Source organism: Schistocerca nitens, chromosome 4 (assembly GCF_023898315.1).
Source record: "Schistocerca nitens isolate TAMUIC-IGC-003100 chromosome 4, iqSchNite1.1, whole genome shotgun sequence".
Classification (NCBI taxonomy): domain Eukaryota; kingdom Metazoa; phylum Arthropoda; class Insecta; order Orthoptera; family Acrididae; genus Schistocerca; species Schistocerca nitens.
Genome location: NC_064617.1, coordinates 928403170 through 928430184, shown reverse-complemented (window position 1 = coordinate 928430184; position 27015 = coordinate 928403170). Strand labels below are relative to the sequence as shown.

At 44.4% G+C, this 27015-nt stretch overlaps 1 protein-coding gene across 1 annotated transcript in view; it reads right to left on the bottom strand.

Moving 5' to 3' along the window:
* LOC126253553 (adenylate cyclase type 2) overlaps window positions 1–27015 on the bottom strand; it is a 330392-nt gene that overhangs the window by 77598 nt on the left and 225779 nt on the right. The window contains exons 11-12 of the mRNA XM_049954961.1: window positions 25295–25550; window positions 24622–24759 (exon numbers count right to left, since the gene is read on the bottom strand). Of these exons, the coding sequence (XP_049810918.1) occupies window positions 24622–24759; window positions 25295–25550 (394 nt within the window). The remainder of the gene's footprint in view (window positions 1–24621; window positions 24760–25294; window positions 25551–27015) is intronic.

Sequence of the window (27015 nt, the reverse complement as noted above, 5' to 3'; positions counted from 1 at the left end):
ATTAAGTTGTACTGTATCGAAGGCTTTTCAAGAGTCTGTAACATGAAGGCTTATGTTTTTATCTTGATCATTGGAGTTTTCCTTGAGACCTCGTAATGCAACGCTTGCTCCTCTTATGCATAAACCACCGTTAAATTCAGACACTGCCTGACCAATAAATTTCTCACGTTTTCATATATCCTTTTCTGGGTGAACTTCAGAAATATTTTCAAGGAATAGTTCATAAGAGCAGTGACACTATGAGCTTCACATTTACTCACATTTTTCTTTTATGTTACCGGAAAGAAACTTGGTAATAGCCATTGGGCAGAGTAATGACCTGTACCGTAAATTCTATTAAAAGTTTGTTAAGACACTGATACCTTCTTTATCAAGACGCTTAGTGAGATCCACTGGAATTTCATCAGGTCCTATTGGCATGTTCGTTTTTGAGTTTCGTATGCTTTTCTCGATTTATTCTTTCATTATTGGTGATTCTGTTAGATTAGTTGTTAGAAATATCTGTATGGTCTATCATCTGAAAAGAGTTTCTCAATATAGTCTTCCCATATCTCTCTCTTTTCCGCAGCGTCATGAGAGACTTAACTGATTACTTTTTCGAAACTCCGCAGTTGTTCGCCTCTGCAACGCATAAGTTTGAAAAGTGGCTCAAAGCTGCGAACAACCTTTCTCTGTAATGCCGCTCAAGCACACGGCCCTGCGACGTCACCCTCGGGCTCGGCGGTACTTCAAGCAGCTGGGTGTCGACATACGCGAAAAAGGAACCAGAGTTCATGCGAGGTGTAAGGTGAGTTAATGATGCCACATTGGCACTAAATAACACCAAAATTCTGCCCCATCGCCACCGTGGACGTGTTACGCTGTGGGAAGGTCGTCACATCTCCTGTTACCCGTATTTCGTACCTTCTTTTGACGCCTCCGCAAAGGAGATTAGAACCACGTCGGTCAGCATTGAAATCACGCGTTTTTCTTATATGTGGCTGAGGAAAATGTTTCAGACACACTGTCGACACGAAAATGCCTCACGGATGGCATAAACGGCCTAAGTGAAAACACCCCTTCTTTCATGCGTTGATTCCCACATTTTGGGCTCGAAAACGACAGTTCACAGTGCGTTTGGCAACAGGACGACGTTCTGGACGATCTTTGACATTACTGACAGCCCACAGACGTTTCAACCCTCCTCTAAAGACACAGTGTGCCAGTAACCCAATTGCACGTGATCGCAGGTAGGCAACCACTTGACACACGTTTCTTTTGGCGTGCCTGCTAGCCGATGGCCAGGACTCTCTCACGGGTTTTCTCTGTGCAGGTACATTTTCAAAGTGCTCGACAATCGTAGGCTGGTGCACTGACAATACTGCCGAACTCTGGGAGGGGGTCTCTGACGGACCTTTTGACATTTTATTCACGCATTTCTCAACATTGCACCTCTCCGGCATCACGTAAGAGGATGGCGCGAAGCAGGGGGCTGAAGGAGCATACTCATCTTTTGCTGCTTCGGAGCGAGTTGGGATTTCGTTGAATGGTTCTCCTCTTGTGGTTCCGCACTGAACACCAGAGCAGGAACTGCAGTCGCACTACCATCTAAAGAGGTTCGATTTCGTTCAGTGTGATTGCTAGCCCACGATGTCCTTAGAGAAGGGTTGAATCGTCCGTGGGGCGTCAGCAGTGTCAAAGACTGTCAAGAATGTCGTCCTGTTGCACGTTGCAGTGCGAACTATCGTTATCGAGCTCAAAATATGTGGGAATCAATGTCTCAAGATTGACTGACGCCCTTTATGCAACCCCCTGTGGTGGTTTATTGCCGATTCTGAGGTGCGGTATGTCTGAAACGTTTTCCTCGGCGACTCATAAGAAAACTGCTTGATTTCAACGCTGGGTGTTGCGTTGTAATCTGCATTGCGGTGGCGTCAAAAGAAGGGGTGAAATGTGGGTAAGAGACGATATGGCGACCTTCCACCGTGTGACAGGTTCACGACGGCATAGCGCAGAATTGTGGTGGAAATTGGTGCCCTGTGACATCATTAACCTCGCTTATGCCTCACATGAACTTCTCCGCTGTGGCATTTTTTTCCCCGCATGTGTCGAAACGTTGCTGTTTGAAGCTTGCCAAGACAGAAGGTGACGTGCCAGGTCACCATGCTTTTGCACCGTTGTAGAAGAAGGTTTTGAGACAAATTTCAAACTTATATGTCACCATGGGAAACGGTTACGAGGTTTCGAAGAAGTGTTCCCTAATTAGTGTTGAGCAGTATGTTTTATTGACTTCCTTGACCATCAAGGAGATGTATTTTCTTCTACACATCCTTGCAATTTATTTTAGCTTCTTATGTAAGTTACCCTCATCACGTTAAGCTTGCAAGCTTTCAGTTTCTACGCATTCCTATTGTAACCAGTTTTGCTGCTCCAATATTTGATCTTATGAGTTTATGAATATCACTGTAATTACACTCCTGGAAATGGAAAAAAGAACACATTGACACCGGTGTATCAGACCCACCATACTTGCTCCGGACACTGCGAGAGGGCTGTACAAGCAATGATCACACGCACGGCACAGCGGACACACCAGGAACCGCGGTGTTGGCCGTCGAATGGCGCTAGCTGCGCAGCATTTGTGCACCGCCGCCGTCAGTGTCAGCCAGTTTGCCGTGGCATACGGAGCTCCATCGCAGTCTTTAACACTGGTAGCATGCCGCGACAGCGTGGAGGTGAACCGTATGTGCAGTTGACGGACTTTGAGCGAGGGCGTATAGTGGGCCGGGTGGACGTACCGCCGAATTGCTCAACACGTGGGGCGTGAGGTCTCCACAGTACATCGATGTTGTCGCCAGTGGTCGGCGGAAGGTGCACGTGCCCGTCGACCTGGGACCGGACCGCAGCGACGCACGGATGCACGCCAAGACCGTAGGATCCTACGCAGTGCCGTAGGGGACCGCACCGCCACTTCCCAGCAAATTAGGGACACTGTTGCTCCTGGGGTATCGGCGAGGACCATTCGCAACCGTCTCCATGAAGCTGGGCTACGGTCCCGCACACCGTTAGGCCGTCTTCCGCTCACGCCCCAACATCGTGCAGCCCGCCTCCAGTGGTGTCGCGACAGGCGTGAATGGAGGGACGAATGGAGACGTGTCGTCTTCAGCGATGAGAGTCGCTTCTGCCTTGGTGCCAATGATGGTCGTATGCGTGTTTGGCGCCGTGCAGGTGAGCGCCACAATCAGGACTGCATACGACCGAGGCACACAGGGCCAACACCCGGCATCATGGTGTGGGGAGCGATCTCCTACACTGGCCGTACACCACTGGTGATCGTCGAGGGGACACTGAATAGTGCACGGTACATCCAAACCGTCATCGAACCCGTCGTTCTACCATTCCTAGACCGGCAAGGGAACTTGCTGTTCCAACAGGACAATGCACGTCCGCATGTATCCCGTGCCACCCAACGTGCTCTAGAAGGTGTAAGTCAACTACCCTGGCCAGCAAGATCTCCGGATCTGTCCCCCATTGAGCATGTTTGGGACTGGATGAAGCGTCGTCTCACGCGGTCTGCACGTCCAGCACGAACGCTGGTCCAACTGAGGCGCCAGGTGGAAATGGCATGGCAAGCCGTTCCACAGGACTACATCCAGCATCTCTACGATCGTCTCCATGGGAGAATAGCAGCCTGCATTGCTGCGAAAGGTGGATATACACTGTACTAGTGCCGACATTGTGCATGCTCTGTTGCCTGTGTCTATGTGCCTGTGGTTCTGTCAGTGTGATCATGTGATGTATCTGACCCCAGGAATGTGTCAATAAAGTTTCCCCTTCCTGGCACAATGAATTCACGGTGTTCTTATTTCAATTTCCAGGAGTGTAGACATGTCTGGACTCTGTACTCTCAGTGTTCATCCATCAATGAAAGAGTTTGATCACTCATCCGTATCTTTTTTCGATCTCTTGTGTTATATCCTAGTTTATGTTCAGCAGTGAACATCAACGTTTTTCGTCTCTTTCCACTATTTTCTTCATTAACCAGAAGCATCACTGTCGTCACGATTTTACTGTTTTCATCCATGCGCACGTGAAGAATATTGCGGACCATCTTGCATCCCTTTATGCTTGCTGTCTTTTCTGATAGCAGTAGCATCTTCCAGCCGCGTAACTGCACGCCTCATAAAGCCAGAGTCGTACTACATTGATTTCAGGAGCATGATAGTGGACTCACACTGATTCCCCCGATTTTATCACGATTCAACACATTTGGGACACCACCCGGCGCCAGGTCTGCGCCCACAAAACATCAGTCCGTAATTTACTGGAATAGCGCGACTTGCGCGTATACATCCGGTGCCATATACAGTACCTCCCGAAGGCTACCAAGGAGTTGCCGAATCCATTCTACGCAGAATCGCTGTTGTATTTTTCTCCAAAGTTGGACCAATACGCTGTTAAGCAGGTGGTTATAATGATCTGACTTGGTGCAGTATACGCCGATGTGGAGACCCGTGCCGGCCGGGGTGGCCGAGCGGTTCTAGGCACTACAGTCTGGAACCGCGCGACCGCTACGGTCGCAGGTTCGAATCCTGCCTCGGGCATGGACGTGTGTCATGTCCTTAGGTTAGCTAGGTTTACGTAGTTCTAATTTCTAGGGGACTGATGACCTTACAAGTTAAGTCTCACAGTGCTCCGAGCCATTTGAACCTTTTTTTTTTTTTTTTTTTTGGAGACCCGTAAGGGCCGGTGCATCCGTCTATGAGGCGGGACGCCATTCATGCTGGCGTTGCAGCACTCTGTCCACCTAGAAGTGAGGCAGAACAGTTTCGATAATGCTCCATAGACACGAGTACGTTATAGCGATTTCCAGATAACGTGACCTCAGTACTACTGGGCATATTTGAAGCTGCAATCAGCTCCATCAGTCCTCAGTGCCAGTGAAAACTGATAGCTGGCTAGGGTATCATGGATCTGAACTGGTCAACTGGTCGCCATCTTACTTTGCTTTACACGCGGTCCATGCCACGGGCCAATGTCGCAGCATCAGGAGGAAAGAGACTGATGCGTGCTACTCAGCAACTGCCCCTCATTCACTTGCTCATGTTCGGACGTACACATAAGATTTTGTAGTTTAAATCTATTGTGGGAGATGGCAGAGTTGTTTTTTAGTGGTTAGCATTTGTATACTGGGTGTTATTTTGTAGAATTTTACGTTGTGTCACATTTTGTATTTTGTTGTCCCAGTTTTAGTAGGACGTAGAATATATCACATATGAAAGAACAGTCATCCTTTATCTTATACTCTAAAATCCAAACAAAGATTCCTGTTTCGTAGACTACTTCTAAAATATTCAAGGCTATAAGAACTGGGAAAAAGTAGATAACTGAGCTCCGAAAGATTTCTGACACTGATGTACGAATTACGAATATATTGTTCTAGTTAACAAATTTTTCCCACAGCAACGTTCAGTTACAATGTTTCATATGAGTGAAGGTATTTCGGAAAAAACCGACACACCCACTGAAGACAATTCAACGGCATCGGAATCTATTTGTGTACAAAAAGGGCAGCTACACAAGTATGTTCCTCCACTACAGACTACCTAGTTATGCAGTTACCAGGTAACGCCAATAATTGTTTCCTGACATACATTTTGCTGCAATTATACAACTGATGCATATGTAGATGCATACTGTTACCAGAGTATTTTGTAAATAATAGCTTCTGTTATTACTAGTCGTATACTATTTCAGCGTTATTTATTAACTCCTCAGTTTGTATGCTCCATCCAGCAACATTCTAAAATGTTTACCGCCGCAAACACCTGGTAACCTTACAACTGGAGCGTAAATTTGTTCAGAGGTCGGAGGAAGCCAAGCGCGTACGACCTCCAATAGCCCCATGCTTATTCAAGCACTGAGGTGTTCAAACAAACCTCTGGGTTGATGACAGCTGACAGATACGCGTTTATAAGGAGAATTCTGATGCAAAACAAATTTCGCATGGCCTTGCTGACAGAGACCCAAGGGTTAGGTTCAGTCGCCTAATTAGAACGATATTCTGTGTCTGCGCTCTATGGCATACTGTATGTCCTACACCCAGTACACAGACACTTAATGACTGAGCCATCGAGTCATCCCATAAACAGTTACTCTTATTCTAAATCCACTGGATATCATTATCTTCTTCGAGTAATCATGTTCTAAAATTAAAACAATTGCAGCCCTCGGTCGCGAAAATGAAGTCTTGTTGACTTAGGTTTCGGCCACTTCTTAGAGTGCCTTCATCAGAAATAAAACATTTAAAACTGGCATGTCACGTATAAAATAACTATGAAGCGATAACGCTTTAGTCACAAAATATTAGAATAGAACACATAGAGGCAGGCCACTAATGGCTGCACCACATGTCGAGCTGCCATGTTTAAAGCTATAATCATGTTCTGTTTCGTGCAAAGTTGTAATATTTGTAGGCTTCTCATTTTTTTGTGTAGGGAGCTTCATTGAGTACGGCAAAAAAGAAAAGCAGGTCACTTGATTAGTCCTATCAACATCCTGTCCTCCTGCAATGCGTTTTACCCAGACGTGTAGGGCATCCCAATCCACGTTTATCTTTTTGACTTACATGCTCTTTGCATTCACAGTTTTCTCAGTCGTAAATGGCTTAATACGAGTCCCGATATATAAACTCGCCAACTGTAATTAGATATTTTCTGGAATTTGCTTGACAGCAAATTATGCAACATATAAGCAACTACAAAAGTGTGCAGTACAAGAATCGTGTAGGGAACGCCTCATGCTTATGTAGGCTTAGCGATATAGCTGTGAAATGCTACAAGAGAGAAAGAGCAAGAAATAAAGCCACACAATTTATTTACAAAGGAAAGAAGAAATCAACAGATAAGGTTTTCACTACACATGCTAGAAGGGCACTCACGGAAGAGAAGAAGGAAAGTTGGAAACAGCAGAGCATCGAGTAACACGCAACTTTTAGTCCTGAAAAGTGATACAGAGATAGAAAAACACAGATACTCAACTGATTTATGCAATAGGTACAATCCAAAAAAAGGATGGGTACACAAAAGTGAAGTTTATCTAAAATACATAAAATACAAACAAACACTGAAAAAGTTTGAGTGATTTGTTCAGCAAAGAACTACACATTTATCAACAGGAGTTCATGCAGGGATGTGTTTATAATACAACATGTAACACAAAAAAGTACATCAAATGAAAGTTATAGGAAATTGTAATACATTATGCTTCCTAATTTTTATATTTTACTAGTTTGAAGCACTTACAACACAATTTCATGTGTTATGTTAATGGGGAAAGTTTAGATTCAAATCAACATATGGTTCACATGCATACGTTCTCATAAAGCTGCAATTTTGTATCGTTAACCATACAATTTTAAGAGGTATGTTTCTGACGACAAGATAAAGAAACAAGAAAAAAATTGTCCACCTTTTTTTGTTTTTAACAGCTGATGTTTTATGAAAATTCAGTGGGTAGCTGACACTGTTTGTACATCGTGTTGAGTTTTAAATAACTTATTGACAGTAAGATTTGGGTGAGCGTGTTCTTGCACGTGTAGTACGTCCGTAATGGAAGTGACTGATAAGCAGAAGTTCTAATAGGCCAGCTCCACAGGGTCATAAACATTTAGAAATCTAAAAAGAAACGCAAGCAATGTCAGCTAACCACCAGAATTTCTTAAAAGCATTAGGTGAAACATGCTTTGCAAGAAAAACGAAATTTAGTTCCAAAAGATGGACAGTAAATATATTTGTCTACAAGATAAACACTGAAGGCAACAAATTAGAAAGAATAGCTGCAAATGTTAACAATCATAGACAGTATTTAACCAAAAATTTATTGCAACGTTAAACGTAATATTCTAGGGACGTGGTGCATTTACTTTGTGATCAGGAACGGTTCAGGGCGTCATAAGAAATACAAGCAAAAATGGTAATTCTGCGATGAGGGGAGTATTTTGTGTACGGCTGTAAGCCGTACTTGTCCTATGGCTGCCGGCAGCACGTAGGACCATGTAACACGTTTACCTCTATTTCCCAGACGAACCTTACACATGATGAAGGTATACTAGATTTATTTGTAGCAAACAGACCCCGCCCCTTTGCTCACATGGTAGTCACTGAACACAGTGGAGTTTTAACAATAATCGGTACCAATGTGCAAGGGGCAGACAGGTTATCAAAAAGTTCTACGTGTTCAGGAAATTGATTTGGATGAGATCATCTCAGAGAGGACGTGTAATCATTTGATTGAAGCGGTCATCTGTTGTAGGAACTATGACTCAAATTGAGAGAAATAGTCGAACATACTCTAGAAAAATTGTATCAGTTAGAACACTTGAAGATGGTAGCGATTTCCCCTTTCGGGTGCAACCAGTAACACAACTTTTTTATGAAAGAATGGCTGTTGCAAAATAAATACAAAAAAAATATATCCTCAGATAGACTTAAGTTAGTTGATATACGTTCACTGAATCGCTATTTGACCTTACGACGGCAAAATGTTAAGACTATCATTGACACCAAAATCAGTGCCAAGGGATTTGTAGAATAGCTAGGAAGCGATACAGAAAAAAGCTAAACGAAAGTAGATACGTTGAATTCTACGTTAAACATTCCTTTAGAAATGGAAAATCGGTGGACGTTGCCAGCATTCATTAGCTGCACCACTGTCGAGGCGAGTGACATAATTATCATTACTGGTAGTAATTAAAAGCAACTTAACTCGCTAAAACGTGCAAGATTCCCATGACAAATGAAATGCATTCATGTCCTCTACAGATTTACAGAGTGACTATAATGCGAAGTAAATCTGTTGAGCAGGGTGATGTTCTACGAGGGCGTTCTGAAAAATAATGCCTCTAAATTTTTTATGTGGAAACTCTTACAGCATTTTAAATAAAACACCTGTTATTAACATTCTACAGCTTTATTCTTCAAATTTACATTTTCATTATTCAACATATTCACCCTGGGGACGAACATATTTCTCCTAATGAGAGACCAGTTTGTTTATGCCATCGGTGTTGACTTCGTTTACTCAGTAGCACCATCACCACTGCTTGCACTGCTTCATCACTATGTTATGTCTCTTGCAGCGGTCTCTCCGCGATATTTTCAGAAAATTTTATAAATTATATAACTCAGTACATATCTCGAAATATCTCTTCTTATCTTACCGATTATCAATGCAGAGTAGTTTCAAGCCCAATTATTCCTTGGAGCGTCCATTTACTCCATGGAACAGCTTCTCTGCTATCTATGTTTTCTCTTATGAAAAGAATGAAGGAATTCTTGCCGATTAGTCGTGAAAGAAGGAGGATGTATATGTATGTATTGTTGAGCTAGTCGCCATCTTGATGAGATTCTGTATGAGAACGAATTTAATACATGAACTAAACTAAAGTCAGTGTGTTCGCGTATTATTTAACTGATTATTATTGACAGTGTCTGCTTACTACGCTGTGTTGCATGGGATCAGTGGGGAACGTCTGATTTACACTGGACGAACCTGCCGTTTTGTATGCTCAAGATATCGAGTTACTTCAAATAAATAGGCTAACACGGTCTTACCAGCAGATCTCCGGTCTTCCCCATGTGATCACCGAAAGTTAGTAATTATTACAAATGTTTCCAGGAGATCGACTGACAATTTTCGTCGCACCGAGACTTCGAAATTGCTTCACTGCCTTATGGAATTTAAGTTAAGCTCAATTTAATCAGGATAGAACAGTATTGAACTGTGTGAATGTGATACGCCTGCTTTGTGATAGAAAATTCCCTTAACATACGCATGTTTCTACTATCCTGATCAGTGAAGCTAAATCAGGCCGGTGTGAGAGAGGTTTATAAATTTTTGATCCCACAAAAAAAAAAAAAAAAAAAAAAAAAAAAATGGCTTCACGGTGACAGGACACATTTTTGAGCATTACTTAAACATTGTGTGAATTTTATGTTGCATGTGCACGAGAGAAAAGAAGACGAGGCCCGTTCCAGAAGTCACAATTTCGCCACAACCTACGAGAACGTCGCTCAGGTCAGACAATATACAATTAAATTTTTGTAGATAGAAATTTAGAATAACTATTTAAATGTCTATCGGTTTGAATCAGATTGATTGGGTTGAACTTTAGATAGGAAGTGTTTATTATAAGTGACTATTATGCAAAGTTTCTACATCTATATCTACATTTATACTCCGCAAGCCACCCAACGGTGTGTGGCGGAGGACACTTGACGTGCCACTGTCATTACCTCCCTTTCCTGTTCCAGTCACGTATGGTTCGCGGGAAGAACGACTGTCTGAATGCCTCCGTGCGCGCTCTAATCTCTCTAATTTTACATTCGTGATCTCCTCGGGAGGTATAAGTAGGGGGAAGCAATATATTCGATACCTCATCCAGAAACGCACCCTCTCGAAACCTGGCGAGCAAGCTACACCACGATGCAGAACGCCTCTCTTGCAGAGTCTGCCACTTGAGTTTATTAAACATCTTCATAACGCTATCATGGTTACCAAATAACCCTGTGACGAAACGCACCGCCCTTCTTTGGATCGTCTCTATCTCCTCCGTCAACCCGATCTGGTACGGATCCCACACTGATGAGCAATACTCAAGTACAGGTCGAACGAGTGTTTTGTAAGCCACCTCCTTTGTTGCTGGACTACATTTTCTAAGCACTCTCCCAATGAATCTCAACCTGGTACCCGCCTTACCAGTGTTTGTTCCGCTATCATATAATCATACAATAAAGGATCCTTCTTTCTATGTATTCGCAATACATTACATTTGTCTATGTTAAGGGACAGTTGCCACTCCCTACACCAAGTGCCTATCCGCTGCAGATCTTCCTGCATTTCGCTACAATTTTCTAATGCTGCAACTTCTCTGTATACTACAGCATCATCCGCGAAAAGCCGCATGGAACTTTCGACACTATCTACAAGGTCATTTATATATATTGTGAAAAGCAATGGTCCCATAACACTCCCCTGTGCCACGCCAGAGGTTACTTTAACGTCTGTAGACGTCTCTCCATTGATAACAACATGCTGTGTTCTGTTTGCTAAAAACTCTTCAATCCAGCCACACAGCTGGTCTGATATTCCGTAGGCTCTTACTTTGTTTATCAGGCGACAGTGAGGAACTGTATCGAACGCCTTCCGGAAGTCAAGAAAAATAGCATCTACCTGGGAGCCTGTATCTAATATTTTCTGGGTCTCATGAACAAATAAAGCGAGTTGGGTCTCACACGATCGCTGTTTCCGGAATCCATGTTGATTCCTACATGGTAGATACTGGGTTTCCAAAAACGACATGATACTCGAGGAAAAAACATGTTCTAAAATTCTACAACAGATCGACGTCAGAGATATAGGTCTATAGTTTTGCGCATCTGCTCGACGACCCTTCTTGAAGACTGGGACTACCTGTGCTCTTTTCCAATCATTTGGAACCCTCCGTTCCTCTAGAGACTTGAGGTACACGGCTGTTAGAAGGGGGGCAAATTCTTTCGCGTACTCTGTGTAGAATCAAATTGGTATTCCGTCAGGTCCAGTGGACTTTCCTCTGTTGAGTGATTCCAGTTGCTTTTCTATTCCTTGGACACTTATTTCGATGTCAGCCATTTTTTCGTTTGTGCGAGGATTTAGAGAAGGAACTGCAGTGCGGTCTTCCTCTGTGAAACAGCTTTGGAAAAAGGTGTTTAGTATTTCAGCTTTACGCGTGTCATCCTCTGTTTCAATGCCATCATCATCCCGGAGTGTCTGGATATGCAGTTTCGAGCCACTTACTGATTTAACGTAAGACCAGAACTTACTAGGATTTTCTGTCAAGTCGGTACATAGAATTTTACTTTCGAATTCACTGAACGCTTCACGCATAGCCCTCCTTACGCTAACTTTGACATCGTTTAGCTTCTGTTTGTCTGAGAGGTTTTGGCTGCATTTAAACTTGGAGTGAAGCTCTCTTTGCTTTCGCAGTAGTTTCCTAACTTTGTTGTTGTACCACGGTGGGTTTTTCCCGTCCCTCACAGTTTTACTCGGCACGTACCTGTCTAAATCGCATTTTACGATTGCCTTGAACTTTTTCCATAAACGCTCAACATTGCCAGTGTCGGAACAGAAATTTTCGTATTGATCTGTTAGGTAGTCTGAAATCTGCCTTCTATTACTCTTGCTAAACAGATAAACCTTCCTCCCTTTTTTTATATTCCTATTAACTTCCATATTCAGGGATGCTGCAACGGCCTTATGATCACTGATTCCCTGTTCTGCACATACAGAGTCGCAAAGTTCGGGTCTGTTTGTTATCAGTAGGTCCAAGATGTTATCTCCACGAGTCGGTTCTCTGTTTAATTGCTCGAGGTAATTTTCGGATAGTGCACTCAGTATAATGTCACTCGATGCTCTGTCCTTACCACCCGCCCTAAACATCTGAGTGTCCCAGTCTATATCTGGTAAATTGAAATCTCCACCTAAGACTATAAAATGCTGAGAAAATTTATGTGAAATGTATTCCAAATTTTCTCTCAGTTGTTCTGCCACTAATGCTGCTAGGTCAGTGACATTATTAACTCAGACGCGAGTGACTTTATATATTTGTTGTTCTGTGTATTAATGGTTCTTAGTAGGGCGGCTTATAAAATGGCAATGCAACAGCAGAGCGAATCACGACAGCTTGGTTCCTTCTGGTCTCTCAAATCCGTTACGTCTCCTGTCCGGTACGCCAATGCGACGCCTGTCCTCCGTGCCGTCTCCCATGTTCCTGTTCGATCAGTTTCACCGCAGTTCAGCAAGACATCGATGAAGAAAATTTTTCAGAAGATTGTATAAAATTTGCATGTGTAAAGATTTTTTTTTGCTATGAGGCAGATTTTATCTTTCCTATGAATTTTAGAATATCTGTCAAATTTCTAAATTATTCTGTCTTTCCTATCATCTGTGATACCTAATTGGGGTCTAAGCCTCCAGGTTTTCCGGGGTTTCCCTGTGAAGGCCAGTTCCTGAATAGGTAGACCTGATTAACAACTATATAAGTCCATCTTCCCTGGTTGTGTACGTGGGATGCGGTTATGCCCCAGTACACGTGAAAGCAACAACTAGGTATCTAGGTAACGAAGATCGGTGTTACCTGTACCAAATCTCTTTCAGTGCTTGTAATCAAAAAATCGTACTAACTTCTTCAAATGTATAGGAACGTATGTTCCACAAATTCTAGCTAAGCCAATAGTTAGCTCGCAAAGTGGATACACATCAACTTTGCTCGCTGCGAGGGGCGATGTAATGTCTCTTGCAGCGGTCTCTCTGCGATATTTTCAGAAAATTTTATAAATTATATAACTCAGTACATATCTCGAAATATCTCTTCTTATCTTACCGATTATCAATGCAAAGTAGTTTCAATCCCAATTATTCCTTAGAGCGTCCATTTACTCCATGGAATAGATTCTCTGCTATCTATGTTTTCTCTTATGAAAAGAATGAAGGAATTCTTGCCGATTAGTCGTGAAAGAAGGAGGATGTATATGTACGAGGGCAGTTCAATAAGTAATGCAACACATTTTTTTTCTCGGCCAATTTTGGTTGAAAAAACCAGAAATTTCTTGTGGAATATTTTCAAACAATCCCGCTTTGTCTCGTATAGTTTCATTGACTTCCGACAGGTGCAGCGCTGTACGGAGCTGTTAAAATGGCGTCTGTAACGGATGTGCGTTGCAAACAACGGGCAGTGATCGAGTTTCTTTTGGCGGAAAACCAGGGCATCTCAGATATTCATAGGCGCTTGCAGAATGTCTACGGTGATCTGGCAGTGGACAAAAGCACGGTGAGTCGTTGGGCAAAGCGTGTGTCATCATCGCCGCAAGGTCAAGCAAGACTGATCTCCCGCGTGCGGGCCGGCCGTGCACAGCTGTGACTCCTGCAATGGCGGAGCGTGCGAACACACTCGTTCGAGATGATCGACGGATCACCATCAAACAACTCAGTGCTCAACTTGACATCTCTGTTGGTAGTGCTGTCACAATTGTTCACCAGTTGGGATATTCAAAGGTTTGTTCCCGCTGGGTCCCTCGTTGTCTAACCGAACACCATCAAGAGCAAAGGAGAACCATCTGTGCGGAATTGCTTGCTCGTCATGTGGCTGAGGGTGACAATTTCTTGTCAAAGATTGTTACAGGCGATGAAACGTGGGTTCATCACTTCGAACCTGAAACAAAACGGCAATCAATGGAGTGGCACCACACCCACTCCCCTACCAAGAAAAAGTTTAAAGCCATACCCTCAGCCGGTAAAGTCATGGTTACAGTCTTCTGGGACGCTGAAGGGGTTATTCTGTTCGATGTCCTTCCCCATGGTCAAACGACGAACTCTGAAGTGTATTGTGCTACTCTTCAGAAATTGAAGAAACGACTTCAGCGTGTTCGTAGGCACAAAAATCTGAAGGAACTTCTCCTTCTTCATGACAACGCAAGACCTCACACAAGTCTTCGCACCCGAGAGGAGCTCACAAAACTTCAGTGGACTGTTCTTCCTCATGCACCCTACAGCCCCGATCTCGCACCGTCGGATTTCCATATGTTTGGCCCAATGAAGGACGCAATCCGTGGGAGGCACTACGCGGATGATGAAGAAGTTCTTGATGCAGTACGACGTTGGCTCCGACATCGACCAGTGGAATGGTACCGTGCAGGCATACAGGCCCTCATTTCAAGGTGGCGTAAGGCCGTAGCATTGAATGGAGATTACGTTGAAAAATAGTGTTGTGTAGCTAAAAGATTGGGGAATAACCTGGTGTATTTCAATGCTGAATAAAGCAACCCCGTTTCAGAAAAAAAAATGTGTTGCATTACTTATTGAACTGCCCTCGTATGTATTGTTGAGCTAGTCGCCATCTTGATGAGATTCTGTTGAGAAGGAATTTAATACATGAACTAAACTAAAGTCAGTGTGTTCGCGTATTATTTAGCTGATTATTATTGACAGTGTCTGCTTACTACGCTGTGTTGCACGGGATCAGTGGGGAACGTCTGATTTACACTGGACGAACCTGCCGTTTTGTATGCTCAAGATATCGAGTTACTTCAAATAAATAGGCTAACACGGTCTTATCAGCAGATCTCCGGTCTTCCCCATGTGATCACCGAAAGTTAGTAATTATTACAAATGTTTCCAGGAGATCGACTGACAATTTTCGTCGCACCGAGACTTCGAAATTGCTTCACTGCCTTATGGAATTTAAGTTAAGCTCAATTTAATCAGGATAGAACAGTATTGAACTGTGTGAATGTGATACGCCTGCTTTGTGATAGAAAATTCCCTTAACATACGCATGTTTTTACTATCCTGATCAGTGAAGCTAAATCAGGCCGGTGTGAGAGAGGTTTTTAAATTTTTGATCCCATACAAAAAAAAAAAAAAATTAAAACTATCAAAGCGAAGTCCTCGAAGATTCTCTTTAAGATTTGGAAACAGATAAAAGTCGGATGCGGCTACCTCGGGGCTGTGTGGAGGATGATCGATGACAAAGAACCAAGTCGGCGAGCTAATGTGTGATCTTCGACTGCCGTGCTGAAGGAAACTCAACTACAGCATACCGTTTCTCACGCACCGATATAGTTATTTTGCACACCGCCATGTTACACGCTGCACTTCGGAGCCCTATAGTGCTACAGGATTGCAGATTTGTAGACATAAACACTAAAGGCGTAGAATGTGCATAACATTTTTGTATTTAAAAATCTTCACGATTTTTCAAATGAAAAATATAGAGGCATTACTTTTCAGCACCCCCCTCGTAAATGTCTCGGAAAGAGCACAGGCCACATCCACCTCCAGAAACTGATCCACAAAATTATCGTCCCTTATCACCCACACGCAGCTGAATGAGTATGGTAGAACATATGATAGGTTCAGGTGAACTGTACTACTTGGGACAAAGTATAAACTTCTCCGTGAAAATCATCACTGGTTCTGAAAACATCGATGTTACGAAAACCAACTCAAATTCTTCATATGTAATGTCATCAAGTATGGCGGAAGCCATAATGATTTGGTGTACCTAATATTTCGAAGGGCTGTTGATTTAGTATCACATCTAAATCTTTAAAGGAAAATACGTTTTGTGGGAATATAAGCTGATGTACGACTGAATCGCATATTTTCTGAAAGGCAGAATGAAGCATGCTGTGCTGAAGTAAGATCTGGTGGCCTTAGTGGGAGTATAATAGGACCGTTTTTGGTCACGTTACACTTTGCCGACTTCGCAAATAGTATTCCTTGCAATGGTGGAGTTGTCCACGAGGTAGCTATATTCACTAAAAGCTGCAGTAATTCCCAGTTATATCACAACAAAGTAGCAGCATTGTTAGAAGACAGGCAACTAGATCGTAATGTAGAGAAGTACGAACTTACGCACTAGACGAAACGTAACACATGAAATACTTTGACTGCAACTTTGACAAATGTTTGGGAATACCGATCTCTGGCCACATCCACGCAGTTGTAGATAAAGAAGATAAAACTTTACAAGAAAACTGAAGTTTTTCTACAGAAAATATTGTTTATGGAATAGTTGTATCTCCCCACTGTACGGCCAGACGGTAATTTGAGCCAGCATGTCGGACTCGCAGGGCACTTCAAACGTAAACAAAGTACGAAGCCGTGGTCACTGGCTCATATGGCTGGAGACGATGCGCAACAGAAATGCTGAAAAATCTTAACTGGCAGACAGTCGAAGGAAGACACCGTACCTCTCACAATTACCTACTTAGAAAACTTCATGAATAGTTTATTCCGCAGAGATAACACAGGCCTATAATTAAGTAAGTAATTACTCGTACAGAGACGTTCTTTTCACTCTCCAACCCCGAATGGGCTCTTACGGTGTACCTGTCATTTTCTAAGTTATCGAATACCGTTGTAAAAAAGTCCTCAAGCAATTTGTAGATGACTATAATTGCTTCAGCATCTCTGGGTATAAAGGACGTACTGTTGTTAACCATATTCGTCCCTTACTGTATCGTCATTTGCCAATATTGTCTTTTTGATATTTTGAACCATTTATGAAATACTTTCCGTGGTTACACCAGAAAGGACAACTCGACATCAAATTCAATAGAACTGGAAACGACAGCCGTGAAACTGCCATTTGTAACATCGAACCACTTAATAAAATCTTCACATTTTTTCACCCTGATTCAGACTTTTCTTAAAACAACAGTTCCTCCCGCGTGCTAGCAAAAAATCCAAGGAACAGGACGTACAGTTACATCAAGCCAAGGTTGTGCGTAGACATGAGGAATGAGCATCGTTACGTGCAAATCGTTAAGAACTACTCGTTTACACAGGAAATGCCTGCTACTTTATAAAGGGTGGGTGGAGAAGAGCATCAGCGAGGGCTTATTGGACACTGTTACTCGCCATTTAGTTCCAAAGCAACTGCTGGCCTTCCAGTCTCACATATCGCATTTCCGTGATAAATAATATCTTAGAACACTACTGCACATCCTTCCACAACCCCTGACGATACCAAAATCCATATGTGACACACTCCATCCTGCAGTCATATACACTCCTGGAAATGGAAAAAAGAACACATTGACACCGGTGTGTCAGACCCACCATACTTGCTCCGGACACTGCGAGAGGGCTGTACAAGCAATGATCACACGCACGGCACAGCGGACACACCAGGAACCGCGGTGTTGGCCGTCGAATGGCGCTAGCTGCGCAGCATTTGTGCACCGCCGCCGTCAGTGTCAGCCAGTTTGCCGTGGCATACGGAGCTCCATCGCAGTCTTTAACACTGGTAGCATGCCGCGACAGCGTGGACGTGAACCGTATGTGCAGTTGACGGACTTTGAGCGAGGGCGTATAGTGGGCATGCGGGAGGCCGGGTGCACCTACCGCCGAATTGCTCAACACGTGGGGCGTGAGGTCTCCACAGTACATCGATGTTGTCGCCAGTGGTCGGCGGAAGGTGCACGTGCCCGTCGACCTGGGACCGGACCGCAGCGACGCACGGATGCACGCCAAGACCGTAGGATCCTACGCAGTGCCGTAGGGGACCGCACCGCCACTTCCCAGCAAATTAGGGACACTGTTGCTCCTGGGGTATCGGCGAGGACCATTCGCAACCGTCTCCATGAAGCTGGGCTACGGTCCCGCACACCGTTAGGCCGTCTTCCGCTCACGCCCCAACATCGTGCAGCCCGCCTCGAGTGGTGTCGCGACAGGCGTGAATGGAGGGACGAATGGAGACGTGTCGTCTTCAGCGATGAGAGTCGCTTCTGCCTTGGTGCCAATGATGGTCGTATGCGTGTTTGGCGCCGTGCAGGTGAGCGCCACAATCAGGACTGCATACGACCGAGGCACACAGGGCCAACACCCGGCATCATGGTGTGGGGAGCGATCTCCTACACTGGCCGTACACCACTGGTGATCGTCGAGGGGACACTGAATAGTGCACGGTACATCCAAACCGCCATCGAACCCATCGTTCTACCATTCCTAGACCGGCAAGGGAACTTGCTGTTCCAACAGGACAATGCACGTCCGCATGTATCCCGTGCCACCCAACGTGCTCTAGAAGGTGTAAGTCAACTACCCTGGCCAGCAAGATCTCCGGATCTGTCCCCCATTGAGCATGTTTGGGACTGGATGAAGCGTCGTCTCACGCGGTCTGCACGTCCAGCACGAACGCTGGTCCAACTGAGGCGCCAGGTGGAAATGGCATGGCAAGCCGTTCCACAGGACTACATCCAGCATCTCTACGATCGTCTCCATGGGAGAATAGCAGCCTGCATTGCTGCGAAAGGTGGATATACACTGTACTAGAGCCGACATTGTGCATGCTCTGTTGCCTGTGTCTATGTGCCTGTGGTTCTGTCAGTGTGATCATGTGATGTATCTGACCCCAGGAATGTGTCAATAAAGTTTCCCCTTCCTGGGACAATGAATTCACGGTGTTCTTATTTCAATTTCCAGGAGTGTATATCGTAGACCTCCGCTGCCCATAAACTCTCATCTTCGTCATTTATACTCCCCCCGCCTTTCTAGTCTTTCACTATCATATTTCCCTCTCGTACCTGCAGTCACTTCGATCTAATTAAAATTTGCCGATTACGTCCAAAAGTTATACAGGGCAGACCCGAACTCTATAAAGTTTCAGATGTTGTTCATGGATATTTTCTGAGTATTTTGATGTAATGCACCCGTGGTCCACAGACGTTTTTTGCTGACTAATTTCAGTTGGTGTGATTTCTTAACTCCACGTACCTCTGAATTTGTAATGCACTGGCACAACACCGCTATTTTAAGGATATGCGCTGTACGTCCTGTTTGGAAATGAACTTGCTCCATTAACTCACGGTACGTTTCGTAAAGTGACACAAATCAGTACGGACAGTGTTACTGAGGAAGAGTTGGTCAGTGCGCACCTAGTGTATGGATTTATTGAATGCAGTGGCAAACAATCACAGTACTTGAGCGTGTGTCACCCGATGATCTTTCGCTGTACACTCTATGGTTGTCGTGGTGGTTGACATTTTAGACCAGTCGACGAAGGAAAATAAGTAAAGAAATTCGTGTAGATGCAAAGTTTTGTACAGTTGCAGGGAAGAGTGTATTGAATGACGCACTAAAATTCCTGACCAATGGGATATAAACGTCGGTTCTTTGACTACTTCTCAAACCCCGGCTTCTAGCGAAAATGTTTCCCAGAAAAAATTAACATAATTAATTCTGATACAAGTACAGTAACTGTCTGGTCATTCATTAATGTACCACTAAGTGACTTTAACATGGTAAACATGGCCTTAGAATTTGCCCTCAGTGATATACAGCAAGAAGATGCTATACTAAACCAATACCTTTCCCACCAACGCTACATAGGTCACACTTACAAATTAAGTACTTCTCAGTCATCGTTTATATGAACGTATTTTACAGAGAAGTTCACTTAACAGCGACGTACTCACTTAATAAAATGAAAATAATTCCGCTATATAACCACGAGGTCAGTAGGGTTATTTGGTCTACTTACATAAGAGAACTGGACAGAAAATGGTTCAAATGGCTCAGAGCACTATGGGACTTAACTTCTGAGGATCACAGTCCCCTACAACTTAGAACTACTTAAACCTAACTAACCTAAGGACATCACACACATACATGCCCGAGGCAGGATTCGAACCTGCGACCGTAGCGGTCGTGCGGATCCAGACTGTAGCGCCTAGAACCGCTCGGGCACACCGGCCGGCGACAGAAAATGCTGGGGAGGTGTAGTCGGTCGGTAAATCGAAAAGCGAGCAGTACCCGTGGTGGGGGGAAGTTGAGTTTCTTGGAAGAATGCTGCAACTGGCGAACAGTGTGACTAGGAATCGATCTTCCCCGGCAGCAGTATAGAATAATGCGCAAAGATTTACGAAGAATCAGTCTATATGATGTTCTTGCGTTTGTGTTATTAGTCATTCATACCTGTATTCCATGTAGTATTAAGTTACTTTGTAGAAAATGAACACCTCCCGTGATGTCCGTATCTACATAGCCAGCGATACATAAGACGAGCTGCGGAAGAGTCGGTACAACTTTTTAAAATACACTGTATTTGATTTTTGTGACGCAGTGCGATAGGGAGAAGAAGGAGGAAAATGCATAACCACAATCTGCAGACCTGCCTTCCCTCACGCTTCTAATCTCCAGCCGCACCTTTCCACCCTGTCACACTCCAAGAACAGTGTTTGGGCCTTAATACGCTTCTACTGCACTTACACGTGGTACACACATTTAATACTTGTTCTTAGCCCACTTAACAATATACATCAATTTATACCGCTACAACAATATTTTTAATAATCTTCGATTTTTCTATCATTGTAACGTGGTAAATATTAATCCTAGTGACAAATGATTACTAGCTTTCATGTTATAAATTAAATGCAGTTTTGTTTTTACTGGAAAACATTTTCGCTGCAAGCCAGAGTTTTCAACATATTCAGGAAGAACATAACAAGTTGCCTTTAAACACGCCCCCTCCCACCCTCGCGCTCACACCCACCGGTCAGAATTTTTCGTATGTTGTTCATGACACTGCCCTTTGCCCTTGTACAAAAATTTGCAGCTGCATGAATTTTTTCCCTCAGCCGACACTTCTTGGTCTTAGTTGACTGGGCTATTTTTAACAATAACTGTAAACGAACAGGTCTTTTACAGGGAACATATGTGTTACATTGACAGAATAGGCTGAACACAGCCTGACAAAAATGTAGGTGTTCCCTCTGAGAGTTTTTGCATTACTCGGTGTTGTATGTTGTTCGGTTTTGGAGGTCGCATTTTACAGGTTTTTTTCGCTTCTTCCCCCTTCCCTGTTTCGTTCAAGAATGGTGTATGGAAAGAATGGCTGATGCAAAACTGCGTATCAGTTCTAATTTCTCGGATTTTCTCGTCGTGTAAACTGAGCGGGGCATATGCGAGAGGAAGCAGTAAATTGCCCACCTCTTCTCGCAACTTACCCTCTACTAATTTTAACAATAAACCTCTTCATCAAGCGCGATGTCTCTCTTGCAGCGTCTGCCACTGCAGTTGAGCGTATCCGTAATGCTCTCGCATTGACGAAACGCTCTCCGCGCTGGCCGTTGTGGCCGAGCGGTTCTAGGCGCTTCAGTCTGGAGCCGCGCGACCCGCTACGGTCGCAGGTTCCAATCCTGCCTCGGGCATGGATGTGTGTGATGTCATTAGGTTAGTTAGGTTTAAGTAGTTCTAAGTTCTTGGGGACTGATGACCTCAGATGTTAAGTCCCACAGTGCTCAGAGCCATTTTTTGAAACGCTCTCCACCGTTTCTTAGATCTTGTCTACCTCTTCTCTTAATACAAACTGGTAAAGATCCTTGACTGATGAGCAATACTCAAGAATCGGTGGAACAAGTGTTTTGGGAAGCCACTTGTTATGTGGATCAATTACATTTCCTTAAGATTCTCCAATGAATCTCAGTCTGGCATCTGCTTTCACCGCTGTTTGTTTTGTGTGGTCATTCCACTTAAGATTACTGCGAGATATTTTACACTTGTTACGATTTCCATCAGTTTGCCATCAACAGCGTAGTTGTACAATAGTGGGTTTCCTCTCGTGAACAATTACATATATTTACGCTCACGGTCAACTGTTTGTCCCTACACCAGCCGTCAGGGCTCTGCAGGTCTTCCGGCTGTTCGCCAGTCTTCTGACGCGTCCTCTTTCTAGGAAACAAGCACGTCATCTGTCAACAGTTTCATGGAGCTTCAGACGTTAGTCACGAAATCATTCACGTATCTTTTTAACAGTAAGAGTTCCAGAGTTTTACTTCGGGAAATCGTGAAATTATTTTTACATCTGTCGATTTGGCTGGACCGTGTATTTGTGCGCAATACTCAAATCCCAGTGAGACTGAGTGCGAATATGAGGAGTAAGAATAATGTTAGCTACGAGGGGAGATGAGAGCATTTTTAAATACTTGGAAGTATGCGGCTAGTTAAATAGCATTGGAATACGAAATCATGATGGGACAAAAGACGTACTTTCCCTGGTGTCCCGCTTACCGCACTCTAAAAGACTGAGGAGGCCATGAAGTTTTGGTGTCGTAGGTTGCGAAAAATAAACATTCAAGACAAATTACATAGACGGCGGAAGTTACTGAAGGGTAATTTCTGAGTCGTTCGGTATAAGGGATCCGTGGTCACCAGTGGCTCGATGCAGAGTAACAATGTAATTATTAGAATGAAATTTTCACTGTACAGCGGAGTGTGCGCTGATATGAAACTTCTTGGCAGATTAAAACTGTGTGCGGACCGAGACTCGAACTCGGGACCTTTGCCTTTCGCGGGCAAGTGCTCTAAGCCATGTCTCCGCATTATCCTTTCTTCCAGGAGTGCTAGTTCTGCAGGGTTCTCAGGAGAGGTTCTGTGAAATTTGGAACGTAGGAGGCGAGGTACTGGAGGAACTGAAGCTGTGAGGACGGGGCGTGAGTCGTGCTTCGGTAGCTCAGTTGTTAGAGCACTTGCCCGCGAAAGGCAAAGGTCCCGAGTTCGAGTCTTGCTCCGGTACACAGTTTTAATCTGCCAGGAAGTTTTAATGTAATTATTATTCATTTCGCACGCAGGCTGATGCCGTGTTCCTTCGGGTAGGCATTATAATACAGTTCCGTATTATAGTTTAGTAAACAAAATACGAGCTTACCGAGTATCGGACCAGATTTGTGAGTGGATTCAGGGCTTCCTTGTAGAGAGAACTCAAAATGTCGCTCCTGTTGTTGTTGTTGTGGTCTTCAGTCCAGAGACTGGTTTGATGCAGCTGTCCATGCTACCCTATCCTGTGCAAGCCTCTTCATCTCCGTGCAATTATTGCAACCTACATCCTTCAGAATGTGCTTACTGTATTAAAAACGATTGAATTTGCACGGCAGTACCGCGACTGGGAGTCAACTGAGGTGAATCACGTTATATGCTTCACCGGATAGATGGGTGTTGGCTGCAACAATATTTGGAAGGGTTCAGGCCGGAGGACAGAGCGTTACGGTCTCGGGACTGTTCCTTTGGGATTCCCTGGGTGATGTCGACATTCTGGAAGGCACAATGGATCAACAAAAGTATACATCTACCCCTCGAGACCATGTCCATCCCTAAATACAGATTTTTTACCTCGGCAAGATAGCATCTACCAGCATGACAATGCAACATGGTTTGAAGGGCACCGGGATGAGTTTACCGTGCTCCCCTGGCCATGCAGACACGCTGGATTTCAGTGCAATCGATAATCTATGGAACCATCTCGATCGGGCTGTTCGCGTCATGGACCCTCAACCGCGAAACCTAGCGCCGCAAGGCACGGGTCTTAGGGTCGCAGATTCGAATCCTGCCTCCGGCATGGATGTGTGTGATGTGCTTAGGTTAGTTTTAAGTCTAGGGGGACTGATGACCTTCGATATTACGTCTCACAGTGGTTAGAGCCGTTTGAATCAATTTGGCACGGCTCTGGAGTCGGCATGGCTCCATATCCCTGACGGTACCTACCAGAACCTCAGTGATCATTCAGGCTTTTGCCAGCTGGTCAGTTTAATGTGACTGGAATATGTACATCTATCGTGTAACAGCTAGAAGGAACGCCAGCAGCTCTGTAGAGTCATCTCACATATTATCTGCAAGAGTGCTCTATAAAAAATTCGACAACATTAACAATTTCATATTCACTTTTAGTCCTACAAATTGAAAAACTCCTTTTGTCAATATCTACGTGTAAGGTAACTATCAAATGGGAGGAATAATATTGTCAATAGAGGAACAAAAACATAACACTCTTTGATGAAACCTCGGTTTGTCAGCCGGAGACAGGGTCGTCCCCCAACATTGCTCCAACGAGGCTTCCTGCGCGTCAATCTCAGATGGCGTCTGTCTCCTGAAGATGACGAATACGCAACACGTTGAAACTTTGCTGCAAGATGACTCTGCCACTCGACTGATAAGCCGAGAAGAGTTCATCAGTGAAATTCGTCGAAAACGCCTGCACTTTCACACAGTAGCTCTGTTCGGTAGACAGACAGAGAGCACATGGCGTGACGGGTGGCCACCTACCGGTACGGCGTCCGGCGTGAGAGCGGCTCCCAGGACGGGCCACGAGTCCTCGGCGGCCACGTCCGTCCAGTTGGCGCTGCTGTTCGTCACGTCGAGCAGCTGCAGCGCCGGCGCCTCTCCGTCTGGGCCCACCTCCACCTGCAACAGCAAGTGCAGGGAAAACCCTCACTCTCTGGTACGCTATTGTTAGACACTTGATAACTGTTCTTCTGATTGCGAGTCACAGAATTCATTGTATTACGGCAAACAGTTATGAATAATACCAAATCATCAGTTTCATTAGACTTGTACATGCGTTCGTAACGTTTTTATTTTGCATGCTGGTATTCGGGTTGCTATCGTTTTGTTTATTGATTGTCATCTTTATTTGTAGTTCACTGTTGCTGTTGGAGTTTACATATTGTCATTCTGTCATTTGGAGGAAAAAGGAGTGCCAAATGGAGAAATCTTAACTTTTCCGACATATTCTGAGCAATTCTTAGGTTTGAACGTCCTTCCTTCCTTCCGCTACCATTCTGCTATGGGTAATAGAGTTGCATCAACACCCTACTCCCAGTACTCCTTCAGGTAAAGTGTGTCACACGTGTATAAGATTTCGCCGTAACTACTACAGACGTTTCAGAGCTATACACGGCCACTCACAAACGTAGGCAGGCTAGCAGTGTGTACTCACAAGTGTGATGACGGCGCAGGCGGCGAAGAGTGCGGCGGTGATGGAGAAGACGGCGAGCCGCAGCCAGCGGTGGGCGCTCACCGTGTGCCGCCCCTCGTCGCCGGCCGTCGCCCCCGCCGCCCCCGGGCAGCCGCCGCCCACGGCAGGTGTGGGCGACGAGCCGCCCCCGGGGCACCGACCCTCCAGCCAGCACAGGTAGGCGAACACTAGCAACGCGCATAGCGTCGCCCCCAGGGACCCCCACAGCACCACGCCCCTGCGAAAAGACCACCATTGCAACCAACAGCCAAATGCTTCACAAAACATACAACAGAACGTGCAGCCCAAGCAATAATAGCAATACAGGACATCAAAAACATCCACCTACTCAGTCTAGAAACAGCCATGAAATTATTCAACACAAAAGTCTTGCCAGTCCTTGCCTATGGGATGGAGGTTATATGGGACCACCTGACAGAAAAAAATCTAGAAACACTAGAAAAGGTAAAAATCGACCTACCTAAAAAGAGCACTACGTCTCTCAAAGACAACAAGATCTAGACTAATGTACTTGCTAGCGAGAGAGACATTCCTAATTGAAGACATCAGACTACGATATATGATGCCACACACCAGGGCTTCCAGAAAGCAACTGAAGATCATGGAGGACAAAAGAGAAAAAATATGGCCGGAGTTCTACGGCACCGAAGCAATGACGAACCGCTCATGGACAGCACCAAACTTCGAACAGCGACATGTCGTAACTAGACTAGACAAAACGTATCATGACCCAACCACAACATGCGTATGTGAACTGTGTAACGAAGCCTGTGAACGATATCACATAGAACTGTGCAGTAAAAGAGTGAAATCGATAAATGAATATGCAAAAATGTAAAATGATAATCAAAGTAACTGTGTATGGTTATTTGGCCGCAATTTTATTAAATAAAGATCACCGTCTCCCTCAGTACCTGCCCCTGGCAACGGACCAACCTCGCTCAGTGCTGCTCTGTCTCTGGCACGCTAGACAGCAGCATCTCGCCGGTGCCCTTGCTTACACAGACATATACCCTTCGGAAACCACAAAGAAACATCCCTCACCGGGGCTTACAAAGCTACACTCAGTGTGGCGCTACAGGTGAAACTTGGCGTACGAACACTACAGCTATCAGTACGAGAGAGAGGCGCACAGTATTCGTTCAGAGAGAGCGAACGTGAAAAGGCAAAGAAGATACTAGGCACAAGAGCTATAGTGAAAAGGACTGCTTCGATACGCAAAGGCTGAAAATCTGGAACAGGACACACACAGGGAAGAGAATTAGTTTTTTGATATAGTCGACCAGGACTGCAACAGTTATGATACCAACAGAGAAAAAGAGAAATACTAAAAAATGTGAAGAGCACCGGACCATCAGTCTAATTTCTCATGCAGCTAAAGTCTTGCTGAGAGTGTTGAATAGAAGGTTCTATGGCAAGCTGGATAGAGGGATTGCAGCGGAGCAGTTCGGATTTAGAAGAGAAAAAGGAACAAGAGATGCTATTGGCCTGTTAAGAACTATAACGGGAAGATATATGGAAAAGGATAGAGAAATATTTGCTGTACTTATAGATTTAGAAAAGGCTTTTGACAGAGTTCAGTGGAACAAGCTGACGGATATTTTGAAGAGGAAAGGAGTAGATTGGAAAGAGAGACGAGTGATACAGGATCTATATTTACACCAGAAAGTAAGGATAAGGAT